Here is a 13,826-nt window from a genome sequence, read left to right on the forward strand (position 1 = left end):
AATTTGCTTAGTATTCAGAAAATAATCCAATATATTTTCATTCCAACAGCCTGCCTTAAGAACATTAGTGTGGATAAATATTCATGAAAGAAACCTTGGAACTGCTTATTAAACAACATTTAAACATGTTGTGAGAGTGGAGTATACTAGTGCCATAAATAAAAACGCAACAACCCCTTCTAGCAGTATTGTATGAATGAAAGAGCTATTATTTACAAGATGGGGAATTATGGAACAAAAAATGAAAAGTGGAACCTAAATGTCCCAATCATATAAATGTAAGTAAATTAAAAATTCTGACTCAGGGAATTACTTCATTCCTTTATTTCAGTGAGTTTAGACAGGAGTAACAACATAGAATGTTACTGTAAACTAGTGGTAGTTCTTATAAATAGCAGCTGAACTACGGGCAGCCCAATCCTGAAGGGGGGGCAGATCTGTGGCAGCCGTGCCTTCTCCTCAGAGGCTTCCTGGCCACTGCAGAAGCACAAAGAGACAATCAAAAATTAAAAAAAAATTAAAGGTGGGGGGGAAATCCCCATTGTCTAAAACAGGGCAGCACCATCGAAAAAGGTAGCGCAACCATGCCGCCATTCAAGGGGCATTCCCGGGCTGAAAGGGCTGTGGGATCGCCCCTCCCCATGCTGGAGTGGCTGTGCTGGCAGCAGGGGCTGGTGGCATCTGGATGCCAGCGTGTTTGCCCCCATGCCGGCATAGGTGCAACTTCATTCCATGATAAAGTGGCACCTACACCGGCACGGGGTCACACCTACTCCAAAGAAGCTTCAGACCCCCTCTTCAGGAATGGGCTCTAAATGTGTGTTGGCCCATACTACTTTAGACTGCAGGTGAATATTTACATGACTGAATGTTCTACATAAAAATACCTGCACATAGAAAGTGAAATGTCAGGAAGAAGGATTTTATGTCTATTCTTTCTCCAAATGGACCATACATTTGACAAGGATGACAGGAAGAAGTATATTTCTTGAGACCTTTCCACACACATTTTAGTGCACTAATTGGAGATAAACAGGTGGTACTCTATTGCTGACATGAGTTCTCTTAGCTGGATATTGGACTTCTACTGAAAGGTTTGTGCATTGTCCCAGCAAAAATTGCAATATCTGTTTATCGGGAAATATGATTTTCCTCTTAACTAGGACATCTAGCATAATTGTGCCTGCTGTGTTGAACAGCCTCTGCTTATTTACATCGTACTTGTGCAACATGGCACAATTTCCCCACTTCTATCACCATGACATTTTTGTGAAGGCATGTCATTTTTAAATTATTGAGAGGCATGGAGTTAATCCAATGGACCACTCAAGCAGGAAAAAGTTCTTCAAAAACAACAACACATAGTCTTAATCACAACATAGGTATGCCCCCTATGGCAAAGCTATCTCTGCCCTTTTCCATGATAAGGTGATTGCTGCTAGCGCTGAATCACTGTTTGTACAAGTACACCAAACAGATATGTGCAATTTAATTTCAGTGTAGAACAGCCTTCAAGCCTTAAGGGAAAAAAATTGAATAATAAGCTCTGTTATACTGACATTCAAGTGTACAACATTCATCTTGTGTGGCTTGTTCTTACAAACCCCATCTCTCATTATACTTTGCTATTTCCCTTTCATCTATTTCAAAAGATTATTCTAGTTTTTAGCATTACCAAAGTAAAATCAGCTACCATATTCCAATTAGTGTCTCACAGTTAGAAAATGTTTTCTATATGTATTCCCTAGTGTAAGTACTGGAAAGCAAAACCCCATTAACAAAGAAAATACTTTTGAGATCAAAAACTCTGGAAGGGCAAGTCAGTGGTTTGCATGCACATTATGCGTTAACTTTTTGACACAACTCAAAACTAAAGTTATAAAGGCATCTTTATCAAATGTTCCCATAGATTTCTTCTTTATAGTTCTAAGCTAGCAAATGTAATGGTTTTCCTAAATAACAATGTCTATCTCGGCAGTCTCATGCCAATGTTTCTTGGAAAAGTTTGAAATACTGCATAGAAGATATAGAGATAACGATTTTAAATCCAAGGCCCGATTCAACAAATTAACAGAGTATGTAGCACTGGACATTAGTAAACTCCAGCCTGATACTGTGTTTGCAACTTTGCCTCAGCCCAGAGCTGGAACCAGATCCAGCACAACAATGTCATTTGCACAGTGGCTGTGGCAGGAAGATGAGGGAAAATGGGGGCAGACAAGGCTCTAGATAACTCCAGTATGTGTCACCCTCTGGTTGTATCTGCGCTTTTTTGGAAACTGAGCTATCGCTGCATAATAGTAATAATTTCCAACTTGACTTTCCTGTGTAGACAAAACAATCCAGTTGTGAATATTTGCTACAGCAGAATGTAGCACCATATTTAGTAATGCATGGATGCAACCTCTGATAACAATAATGGCAAGATGGCTCAAACTCTGTTTGCTAAGGACAGGAAGCAGGAAGTGAAGGAGACTCTCTTTTGCTTCTGGCTACCCTACACAACACTATATACCAGACCATGCCTCCTGTTTCAAATACCAACCTACAACGTTGTTTCCAAATCACAAGTTGGGTTACCCGAAGTGCATCATCAAATTTTCCTCTATATGCATAAGAATTTCCCTTCCAGGAATGAAACAACCCTTCAGATTTATGGTAAGGTTACTAGAACAGTTTTATATATCAAAAAGATATGAAAAAAGTACCAATAATCATTAATCAGCAACCAGTCAGCTATGAAACTTATCAGCAATTAAGTCTACAGTACATTTTAATGTTTTAATGTTCACTGGCCTGGGGACCCTGAGTTGGTTGCAAAGGCAGCACAGAAATGTTTTAAATAAATAAATCTTGTATTCCATTTTAAGTCTACATGCTACACATTTGAGGCTCTTTCATCATGTCCACCTCCTCCGGTACTGTCCAGTCCATCATTTAAGAGCTTCCCCCTAACCCCTGCTCTCTGTGCCCCTGTCTGTGGAGGTGAGGCAGCTGGCAACCAGAGATGGGCTTTTTCAGGGATGGTGCCTCACCTTTAGAATGCCCTCCCCCTTGAGCCTGACTCCTACTTTGCTGTGTTTTAGATGCCTGGTCAAACATTTCTCGTCATCCAGGCCTTTATTTTAAAGGTTATCCATCTTTTTAGCTTTTTCTTTCTTTCTGTGAACCAATGTGGCTAGCTTCAATTTTTGTCTGTTTTGAGGAATACTAAGTATAGCCATCAAAGAAAGTTAATACTTCAAGATCTTCAAACAAGATTCAGTTTATTATCGGCCTACAACCATTAAGCTGTATTACCCAATTTGATTTTCACTGACTCTTTGCCTAGTGGAACACTATAAATTAATCTGTGATTTTATTAACGTAAGCGCCACTATTTTCTTCTGTGTGCTACAATGTAGACCGAGTCTCTTGGGGAAGAAAATGTCTGAATAAAAATGTGCTAAGTTGCCCTGACCTGGATGGCCCCGGCTAGCCTGATCTCGTCAGATCTCAGAAGCTAAGCGGGGTCGGCCCTGGTTAGTATTTGGATGGGAGGCCACCAGAAATACCAAAGTTGCTGTGCAGGGGAAGGCACTGGCAAACCACCTCTGTTAGTCTCTTGCCATGAAAACCCCCAAAAAAGGGGTCGCCATAAGTCAGCTGTGACTTGAAGGCACTTTACACACACACAAAGAAGTTAAATCTCCTGTTCAACCATAAAGTTTGTCGGTAGCCCTGGCAAGCCAGTTTCCCTAAATGGCTGGATTATTTTGAGGATTAAAAAAAAAAAAAAGCTCCCCTGCAAACATAGGACAAAAATATCACGGTTGTACCACAGACGAAGTCTGATAATTACCAACTGCCTCAGCTGACACGTTTCATATAGGCTGATAAGCTGCGGTCATGTAGCGGGGGGGAACCCCTGCAAAAAGGGAAAACCCAATGAAAGGTGTCTTTTTTTTTCCATTTCAGGAAGTTTGCCCCACTATTAACCATGTTTATGTTTGAGTACGTGTGCGCAGCTTTATGAGCACGCGCAGACACCAGCGGCCTCTTTTTTTTAAATACAGAACAAGGAAGCAGACCGGTCAAACCAGACTACCGTTGGCTTTAACCGTCGCCTTCTTTTTGAAGGAAATCCCCGCCCCTCTTTCAAGAGGACTAACAAAGAAAACGACCAATCGCAGCTGACCCCTCTGAAGGCTCCGCTTCCAACGAGAGGAAGCGGCGGAGGAACACTCTCTCGGGGTCCCCCCCCCCTCCCGGCGCGGCACATTCTCCGCGAGGGGCGGGGCATAACTCTTACCCTGCTCAACCCCAGCCATGGCTGAGCCGCGAAAGCTTCGACTCGATGGAGTCGGCGAAATCTGTTGGGTCACTGCAACGTATCCTTCCGCCTAAGGTTTGGAGCCGGGACTGCTTGGGAAGGGGAAACGTCCTGGAGAAAGGAACCACGCCCCACCCTGGCCACGCCCCCTCCCTGGCAGAGCCACCAGAGGAGGAAGAGCCGGCCGGGCGAGGCTGTACGAGTTGCTCTTACTAAGCCTGAAGAAAAGAGTAGGAGTACAGTAGCACCTTCAAGACTACCAAAATTTCTGGCAGGGTATATGAGCCACAGTTCACTTCTTCAGATACAGCTAGAATGTGAGTCCATCTATCCTTGAGTAGAGAAGAGTGAATTAGACACACAATGGCAATGTAAATGTCAAAAGCAAGTAAATGGCATTAGCAGGCGAGATTGGATTAGGTGTGATATGCAGAGGGTTATGAAGCTCAAGACTATGTGATATGCAGAGGGGTGTGAAGCTCAAGACTGTGCATTCTCCAGGACTTAATAGAAATCTAGGATTCCTGTCACATTACCAATGCTGATTTCTCCACGCCTACTACCCCTTTTTTAAGCTTTAAGACACTAGGGAGCTGACTGTTGCAATTCTAAGGACCAGCCTGAAAGAAAGAAAAGCAATTTGGCAGAAGACAGAATGACAGGAGAGTGAGCCTTAAGTATAAGGCTAAAGAACATAAAGCCAATGTCAGACATGACTAAGACCTGGATAGGATTCACAACCACACTTGTAAAACTCCCCACCTGGTCAACGATATCATTCTTCTGCTAAGGGATCCAGTTTAAATGTGTAACGGGTGAGGCATAAGAACTTATTATTCGGGACTAATAAAACAAAATGTGACACACTGAGAACTGACGGGGGAAAGATTTCAAGAAGGAACACCAAACCTTAAGGTTAATCAAAAAGGTGCCCAGAAAAACGTGTAAAGGAAGTGGCAGCAGCAATTTGGCGTTTGTTTAAATAGAAGAGACAATAAGGCCTAGTCAGACTTGAAAGAAACAAGGTGCTGAAATTAAATGCCCTGACATGGAAGGTCCCAGGCTAGCCTGCTCTCATCAGATCTCATAAGCTAAGCAGGGTTGGCCCTGGTTAGTACTTGGATGGGAGACCACCAAGAAAATTCAAGGATGCTATGCAGAGGCAGACAACAGCAAACCAGCTCTGTTCATCTCTTGCCTTGAAAACCCTACTAGGTCACCATTAAGTTACTTGCAGCTTTCAATGAAAGGCAGCACTTCAGACTGCAGCTAAACTGGTGAGGCATAACCACTTATTATTCAGGACTTTGCTCTCACACAGCATCTCACTTAAAGCAGGCTGCTACAATTGTAAGGCAGCAACACATGCTTAGTAAACTCACCAGCGCAACACCCACTTAGGCTACAGATTACTGTTGTGCCAGGCATGCTCTGCCTGGGTGAGATGCTGTGTTGATGCAAAAACTTGTTTTTGAATTCCCAGTGTTGTTTAAATCAGGTCAGTGCCCAGAAGTAATATGCTTGGTTGTGCTGATGGTAGTGAGATTTCCAGTAAGCAGGCTTAGAAAGAATTAGAGATCAAAATCTGAACGTCAAAAGTACACATTTGGTACAAGGGATAAGCCTCTATGCTAACCATCTTCGAATAATATTGTGAAAATTGATCTTATTAAAAACCTAGGTTGTACTAATCGAATTCTGCGGAAAGCTAAACACATGCAAATTTCACCAGCATAAAACACAAGACAAAGTTAATCGTTTATTGAACAATTGGTGGTGTTGTTTTTTGTTCAAACCCAATTGATTATTGAAGCCTTTTCCTCGGAAGGTGCATGTGGACTCTGAGCAGCAGTACAATTTAATCGTGTTGAAGTGTTAATGTTCAGGAAAACTGGAGAATAGATGAGTCTTAAAGACCGATGAAGCTAGAGGTGTTATATAGAATGTATCTTTCCTGCTAATAATTTATTTAGAACAAAAAGCCTGATCACCTATTTAAATTTTTACTTAAAAAACATTTGTAGCTGCTTTTCTACCCATTTAGGGGCCCCTTAAAGCAGCAAACAGTTAAAAAGACATTAAAGCCAACTTTTAAAAAGGGACACATGTAAAAACAATGATTAAAACAAACAAGGAGGGCCAAGCAAGGAACACCAGGCAAAATAAAATAATAAAAAAGCCTTCACCCAGAGGCAGGAGACAGTGACAGAGGGGGTCAGATCTCCCAGGTGAGAGAATTCTATAGTTACGGTGCCACAACCAAGGTGGCCCTTTCTCAGGTTTCCAGCTGTATAACCCCTGATGGCAGAAGCACCCAAAGGTCCCTGAATACTGGTCAGATAAGGACTACCTACTTCCACAGAAAAGTTAAGTTATGTAGGTCCCAAGCTGTATAGGTTTTTAAAGGTCAACACAAGCAGCTTAAATTGGGCATGGAAATGAATTAGAAGCCAGTGCTAATGGCACAAGACCAGAGTGAGTTGGTCTCTATGCAGCATTACCAATTGGAGTTTGTGGACAATCTTCAAGGGCAGCCTCACACAAGAAAATAGATTAATTACTGCGATGTTATAAATTGTACTGTGCTTTCACGAATCAAATTTCATATTGTATATTCTTTATCAAGTTGTTATTCTTTGGATGTCATGAAGAATTGCATTTAGTTCTAAACCAGAAAGTCTTCAGTCTTAACATTGGGGTAGGAGGAAGGAAGCAGAAGAGCAAGAAAACATGAGAACCCAAGGACTTCATGGCCAATTTAATGTCATCTGAATGCAGCCACTGCCATAAAGTTTGCCTATCATGTTCACCTTTAAAACACATGTACAAATCTTTATGCTTACTTTTTGGAAAGCTGAAACAATTGATAGGCTGATGATACAAATGATATCAGACACTAAATTGAAAGGTATTTTTAATTCAGGTGATCTGTCAAGACTTTTTAAAGGTTGTCTCATTGTTAAATACTTGTCAGCTTAATTTATAAAAAATATTTATACATTTGTCAGGATTTTAATTATCTTAATAACACTGTACTACAACTGTATAGTGCTGATAACTATAAATTTAATAAAATGATCAGTTTCCAAGATCACATAAACGTATTATGTCAAAATGGGTTAAAAAGCTTTTACACGATATTATCTTTTACAAGCCATAGTTACTTATGAGTCAACTCTTAATGGTCTTTGCTGCAGCTGCCTTCCTCTATTCACCAATATCCAGCACTTACATATGGTGTTTTTGCAGAGTGTTACAAATCTTTAGCTGGTCCACAGAATTATAGTTCTTTGCATAACAGAATGACTTGACAGTGATAATTCTTGGACAAAATCTTCAATCTGCTAAATACCTACACCATCCTAACGAAGTGCAGTAAAGTGTTTTAGATATTATTATTAATTTTATGTATTTTGGATAAATATGCCCTGTGAACATCAGAAAGGCATCTAGATATTAAAACATAATTCACAGTCCAATATTATAACATTTTAATGAAATCACACATAATTTGCTTCTGTCTATAACAAATTAAGCAATTTATCAAAGCTTAGATTAATTAGATACTAATTTCAATCATTCTCCTCATACATAAATGCTTATTTACTGCAAATAACCCCCAGTATAAAAATAAGTACAGTATAAAGAACCTCAAGTATGTTACAGCAAACTGTTCATGAAAATTCATGTTTAATACATTGCTCTCCCTAAAAATAAACAGGGCTACCAAGAGAAAATTCTAAAAAATTAGAGAAGAGAGTACAGACAGGCTTTATGCCTGATTCATTGCTACAGGATGACTACTTTAAGGGTCATCTAGCTTGTTTCTTGGATTTTTCAAGAATACGTAACAACTGCACATCAGAGCACAGAAGAAAAAAAGTATTTAATACAAAGAATATCCTTATGTTCAACAAATCCATTATAAATATATAACAAAGTTAGCTACTCAAAGAATGATTAGATGGGCACTATTTAAGACTCTGAAGCACCATTATACACTTCAAATGTCCTGATGTATTTAAAACCAGGACAGTTTCAAATAGGAAGTCTTACAAAATTATCACACCTGGCAGAAAGATGCTGTTTCTCTCATACAGACAAAATAGTTGTGCAAACTATCAGACATTTAAAATATGCCTGTTCTTTAGTAATTAACCGATTCAATATATAAATCTTAACTGCAAGACCTAGAAACTGTTCTGTCCTGCTTAAATATGCTCATCCTGGAAAAAGGATACACTAGTTAAGAATGGTTCAATCCGATGAATCAACATGAGATTTGCACCAATCACAAAAAACACTCATTTCAGAAAGACAGATATGGGCATATTTTAGTACCAGAACACATACTTGTTTTACTCTGCGGTGTCTATATTAAGTGTAGTTTCAGAACACTACAAAACCATGTGTTTTTGAATTCAACTTTGAATTTAATGTTAAAGAACATATTAACTTTTTAAAAAGCAAAATACTCTAAAAGATGGATTACTAAATCATTGGCTTTTAAAAAGAAAAACCTGAATGTTTCATCCATAGTGTAATGTAACTGCTTTGGTATTGATCAGTGCTAGCAATGCAGTGCACTACAGCATGATACACATATCAATTATATTATGAGAGATTCACTAATAAAAAATATTAATTCAATTTCCAGTGGTAGTTTTGTAGCATCTGATGTCCCTCCATGGATCACAGGAATCAAAGCACTGTCCAGATCATTGAGATAATGCTGAGGCAGAAGCTGGCCTCCAGAGCCTGCCTGGTATTCCACCTAAAATGAAAAATACTTTATTTACTGTACCAAGACATACATGCATCAGACAATTGCTTATTCAGATTTGTATTCTGATCTTAACAGTTTAGACAGCTTACAGTTTAAAAAATCATACTACTGAGTGCCCCCAAAAACCCTTTTCAGGCAGCTGGCAAATAATAACACAGATATTTAGGGCCAGTGGCTGGAGCCAGCCTGTGTCCCTCCTCAACGATCAAGATCTTGTTTAGAGACATCACTGCCCTCCAGCGGCTGTTGTGTCTCTGGCTAGTGGATGGTGCTAGGTGGTCCCACTAATTGTTCCTGCAGTGACTGACAACAGGGAAAGCCAGGGAAGTAAAAGCCCAGTAGTTGCTGCCATCCTCTGCAAATGTTAGGTTGTTTTTACCCCCACTTGTGGATGAAGTAAGGTCATGTCATGTGTCTTTTGTATGCTGAGGTGATAATAAGTGCTACGCAATACGGCAAAGACAATGCATGAGGTACATAATGTATAACTAGCCAAAAATGGAAGACTAATGTTTTTAATTTTTTCCTGATTATGTTGTCAGTTCATTTTATACAGAACTGAATCTGACTTCGCTAAAGACATGTGTATGTCGCTTTTCCTAAGTGGAAAACAATTTACATTAAAAAAAAAAACCACAAGACTTAAGCACAATAGTTAGGAGAGGATGGTATACAGTCTGGCTTTTTCTCTTGCCTTTCCTCAAATCAAGCACACATAACTAGCCCCTGGGAGGTGACAAGAGGGGCTGGCCCACCTGGAACCGCTCTCAAGCTGTTGGTGGGATCTGCTGAACCCCTTTCCTTTTGCCTCTAAACGACAACTTACAATCCAAATGGGCTTTATATTATTAACAGCCATGTTGATGTACAACTGTATCATTTTAGCAGTTACCATGTCAGTATCCATGGAGACTCGAAGACCTATCTTGTTCATTCCATTATTTTTCAGTGTTCTGAGATGATGGCGAAGAGCAGCACAGCAAGCCAATGCAATTTCTTTAGCAAATTGGTAAGGAGGATGGTTGGATAGTTCACTAGCCTTTAGGAGATAGAACACCTGAAAAGTAATTAAAGGAAAGTCAGCAGTGGTAGCCTTGCAAGTTAACAAGACAATTACTAAAACAGCATAACATCTCTTAAGCAGTGCTCAGTGAGAGATATACTGGATCAGTGGTTCTTAATCTTTAACTCACTACTGCTCTCCAAGTGGGCAAAATCATAATTGAATGCCCCCATGTAAAAAAAAAAAAAAAAAGGACTTAACAACAGAATTCTGGATGAAATAACTTTCTTTAGCTATATTTATGATCTAAACATATTTATGATCTAAACATATTTATGATCTAAACATATGATACACAAATCTCAGACATACATTCAAAGAGATGCCTCTACCTAATGTCCACCAGCCAACTCCTTAATGTCAAATTTGATTCCTATTTTGCTTTGTAATTTCAAGTACCTGGGAGAGAAATCTGGGATTTTATCCCCAGGGTGGAATATGCAATATAAATAACTTTCCTCCACTAGCTGTCAGAAGATATTGCAACTAGGAGGAAAGGGGCTGCCTAAAATTCTGACCACAACCCCATTTGCCCCCTAAAGTTATTTGCCCCCTAACATTTTTCTATATAATTATTTTTACATGTAGCTAATTCTAAAGATACACATCTTAGCATGCTATTCTTCACTGTCGCAGTCTTTTTTTACTAAGGTACTCTACCGATGGCTCCTTGCTCCCAGACCATGACCTCCCTAATATACTTACACATGTACATGCTATTATTAGCACGTTAACCAACTACAGTGCAGCATACAAATCCAGTTTAAACTAGGTTAGGGGGGGAGAGAGAGGAAAGGAAGGTGAACACCGTGCTACAATAATTTGGTATCTAACAGATACCTGGACTTGTTAACTGATCCTCCATCCTATGAAAGCTCTTGGATTTGTTCAATTTCTGACCCCACCCTATGAACTACCCAATTACCCGCTCTTTAAGATAGGCAAGAAAAAGATATTTAATTGAGATTAAAAACATATAAAGGAACCTATTATATGGTGAAATCTGTGGGAAGACCCTGCAGAAGACTACTGACATTCAGTCAGTAACAATAATGGTAGACGATGTATTTACTGCTGAGATTTCAAGGTCAAGTAGTGTTTATGCTTTGCAAAGCAAAGGCAGAAGACAAAATGTAGTTCTGATGCTAGCAATCCCGTAACTCATTAGAAGAAAACTGGAATTTAGGTGAACTAAAGACAAAGAACCTGCTGTTTCATACATACATTTACAGCTATACAAAAGAAATGTCATTACACAAAGGGATGGGTGTTGGAATGGTAGATGAGGGCACAAAGCATATACACCACATATAAAACAGATAACGTAACATTTTTAATGGTGGTACTGTACAAAGTGCCATCAAGTTGCAGCTGCCTTATGGCAACCCTGTAGGGTTTTCAAGGCAAAAGACATTCAGAGGTGGTTTGCTATTGCTTTCCCCTGCATGGCAACCTTGGACTTCCTTGAGCGCCTCCCATCCAAATACTATTCAGGACTGACCCGGCTTAGCTTCTGAGATCTGATGAGATTGGGCCAGCCTCCAACATCCAGGTTAGGGCAACATTTTTAATAGCATTCCTTAATCTTAAGTGAATATTTGTCATTTTCTAAAAAGCAATATTTACTTACTTCAGTACACTTTATAAGTTTTCCATCCATTTCAAAACCTTTTTCTTGAACTATTTTTTCACTTTGCACTCCTTCCATTGACTTTCCATCTATTGGACTTGTAATTCTATGAAGTAAGATTAACACTACATTAATTGCACCATCTGGGCACCAACAGATTAATTCTTCCACACACTGTGAAAAATGCTTTGGGTATGACTTTATGTGACAGATTAAGCAGATGTTTTATAGTGCTCCCTCATTTGTCATTTTTTATTTTTATTTTAATCAAGTAGGCTGAATGTCTGACATCCAGAATCCAAAAAAACTGCTTTAACATGCCTTGTGTTAGCCGAGTGGAATTTCAGGGAAGCATCCAAAGGTGATGAAGTAGTAATAATGGGAGACTTTACTACCCTCATATTGACTGGATAAATGCATGCTCTAGTCAAGCCAAAGAGATAAAATTTCTAGGCATCCTCAATGACTGTGCCCTCAAACAGTTGGTCATGGGCCCAACCAGAGGGGAGGCGATCCTGGATTTCATACTTAGTGGTGCTGCCAGCGACTTAGTGCATGATGTGGATGTGGTTGAGCCAATTGGCAACAGTGACCACAATGGTATCAAATTTAATTTATATGTTTGTGGGAAAGTGCCTAGGAGATCTCACACAATTACATTTGACTTTAAAAGGGGGACCTTTTGCTGAGAAGCTAAAGGAATTCTTCTCATCTGTCTTCACTGTTGAAGATATAGGGCAGATGCCTTTTCCTGAACAGATGTTTTGGCGAGGGGAGAATGAGGAGCTGGAGCAAATAGTGGTAACAAGGCAGGAAGTTCTAGAACATATAAACAAACTGCAACCTAACAAGTTGCAGGGACCTGATGGCATTCATCCTAGAGTTCTTCAAAAACTCAAATGGGTAATTGCTGAGTTTCTAACGAAGGTATGTAACATGTCCCTTAGATCAGCCTCTGTACCAGAGGACTGGAGAATTGCCAATGTAACACCCAAGGGTTCAGGGGAACCAGGAAAGTACAGGCCAGTAAGCTTAACGTCTGTTCCAGATAAATTGATGGAAAGAATTATTAAAGATAGAATTGTCAAGCATATAGAAGGGCAAGCCCTGCTGAGCAAAACCCAACATGGCTTATGCAAATGTAGGTCCTGTCTCACTAACCTTTTAGAGTTTTTTGAAAGTGTTAATAAGCATGTGGACAGGAATGAGCCTCTGGACATTGCTTTTTTGGACTTCCAAAAGGCTTCTGACAAAGTCCCCCACCAAAGACAGCTAAGCAAACTTCATAGTAATGGGATAAGAGGACAAGCCTCTTATGGATTGAGAGCTGGCTAAAAAATAGGAAGCAGAGAGTAGGAATAAATGGTCAGTTCTCACAATGGAGGGATGTGGCCAACTTTGCAGATGACACCAAATTATTTAGGGTGGTTAAAACAAAACATATTGTGAAGAGCTCCAAAAGGATCTTTCCAAACTGGAGGAATGGGCATTAAAATGGCGAATGAGATTCAGTGTGAGCAAGTGTATGGTGATGCATATTGGGACAAAAAATCCCAACTTCACATATATACTGATGGGATCTGTGCTGGTTGCAACAGACAAAGAAAGGGATCTTGCAGTGGTAGTGAATAACTTGATGAAGATGTCAACCCAGTGTGCAGCTGCTGTGAAAAAGGCAAATTCCATGCTGGCCATAATTAGACAAGGAATAGATCATTTTGGTTGCACTTTTCTGCACCTTCTCAAACTCTGCAATATCCTTTTTTAGGTGGGGTGACCAGAACTGTGCACATGTCCACTCTCCTCTTAAAGCCTTCCAAGTTGGCAGCCATCACCCAATGGTAAGCCACCATGACAACCAAGGTCTCACTGGATGAGATAAGGACCGTAACAGGGGACATTTCCATTTCTAACACCGAGGCACAAATAAAATGCACACACACACAACCTTTTAGTGTACTAGGTTGCTAAATCTGAGCTGTTTTTCCTATTCAACATATTCTAGTTTTGTATGCATTATATAGGATTGTTACAA

At 39.8% G+C, this 13,826-nt stretch overlaps 1 protein-coding gene across 1 annotated transcript in view; it reads right to left on the reverse strand.

Moving 5' to 3' along the window:
- Positions 1-8,801: 8,801 nt before the first annotated feature.
- The window catches only part of ZFYVE16 (zinc finger FYVE-type containing 16), a 38,183-nt gene continuing 33,158 nt past the window's right edge, over positions 8,802-13,826 (reverse strand). Inside the window, exons 16-18 of the mRNA XM_056847968.1 lie at positions 11,792-11,897; positions 9,991-10,155; positions 8,802-9,086 (exon numbers count right to left, since the gene is read on the reverse strand). Coding sequence (XP_056703946.1) covers positions 8,922-9,086; positions 9,991-10,155; positions 11,792-11,897 — 436 coding nt within the window. The 3' untranslated portion in view covers positions 8,802-8,921. The remainder of the gene's footprint in view (positions 9,087-9,990; positions 10,156-11,791; positions 11,898-13,826) is intronic.

The sequence above is a fragment of the Euleptes europaea genome, chromosome 4, assembly GCF_029931775.1.
Source record: "Euleptes europaea isolate rEulEur1 chromosome 4, rEulEur1.hap1, whole genome shotgun sequence".
Classification (NCBI taxonomy): Eukaryota; Metazoa; Chordata; class Lepidosauria; order Squamata; family Sphaerodactylidae; genus Euleptes; species Euleptes europaea.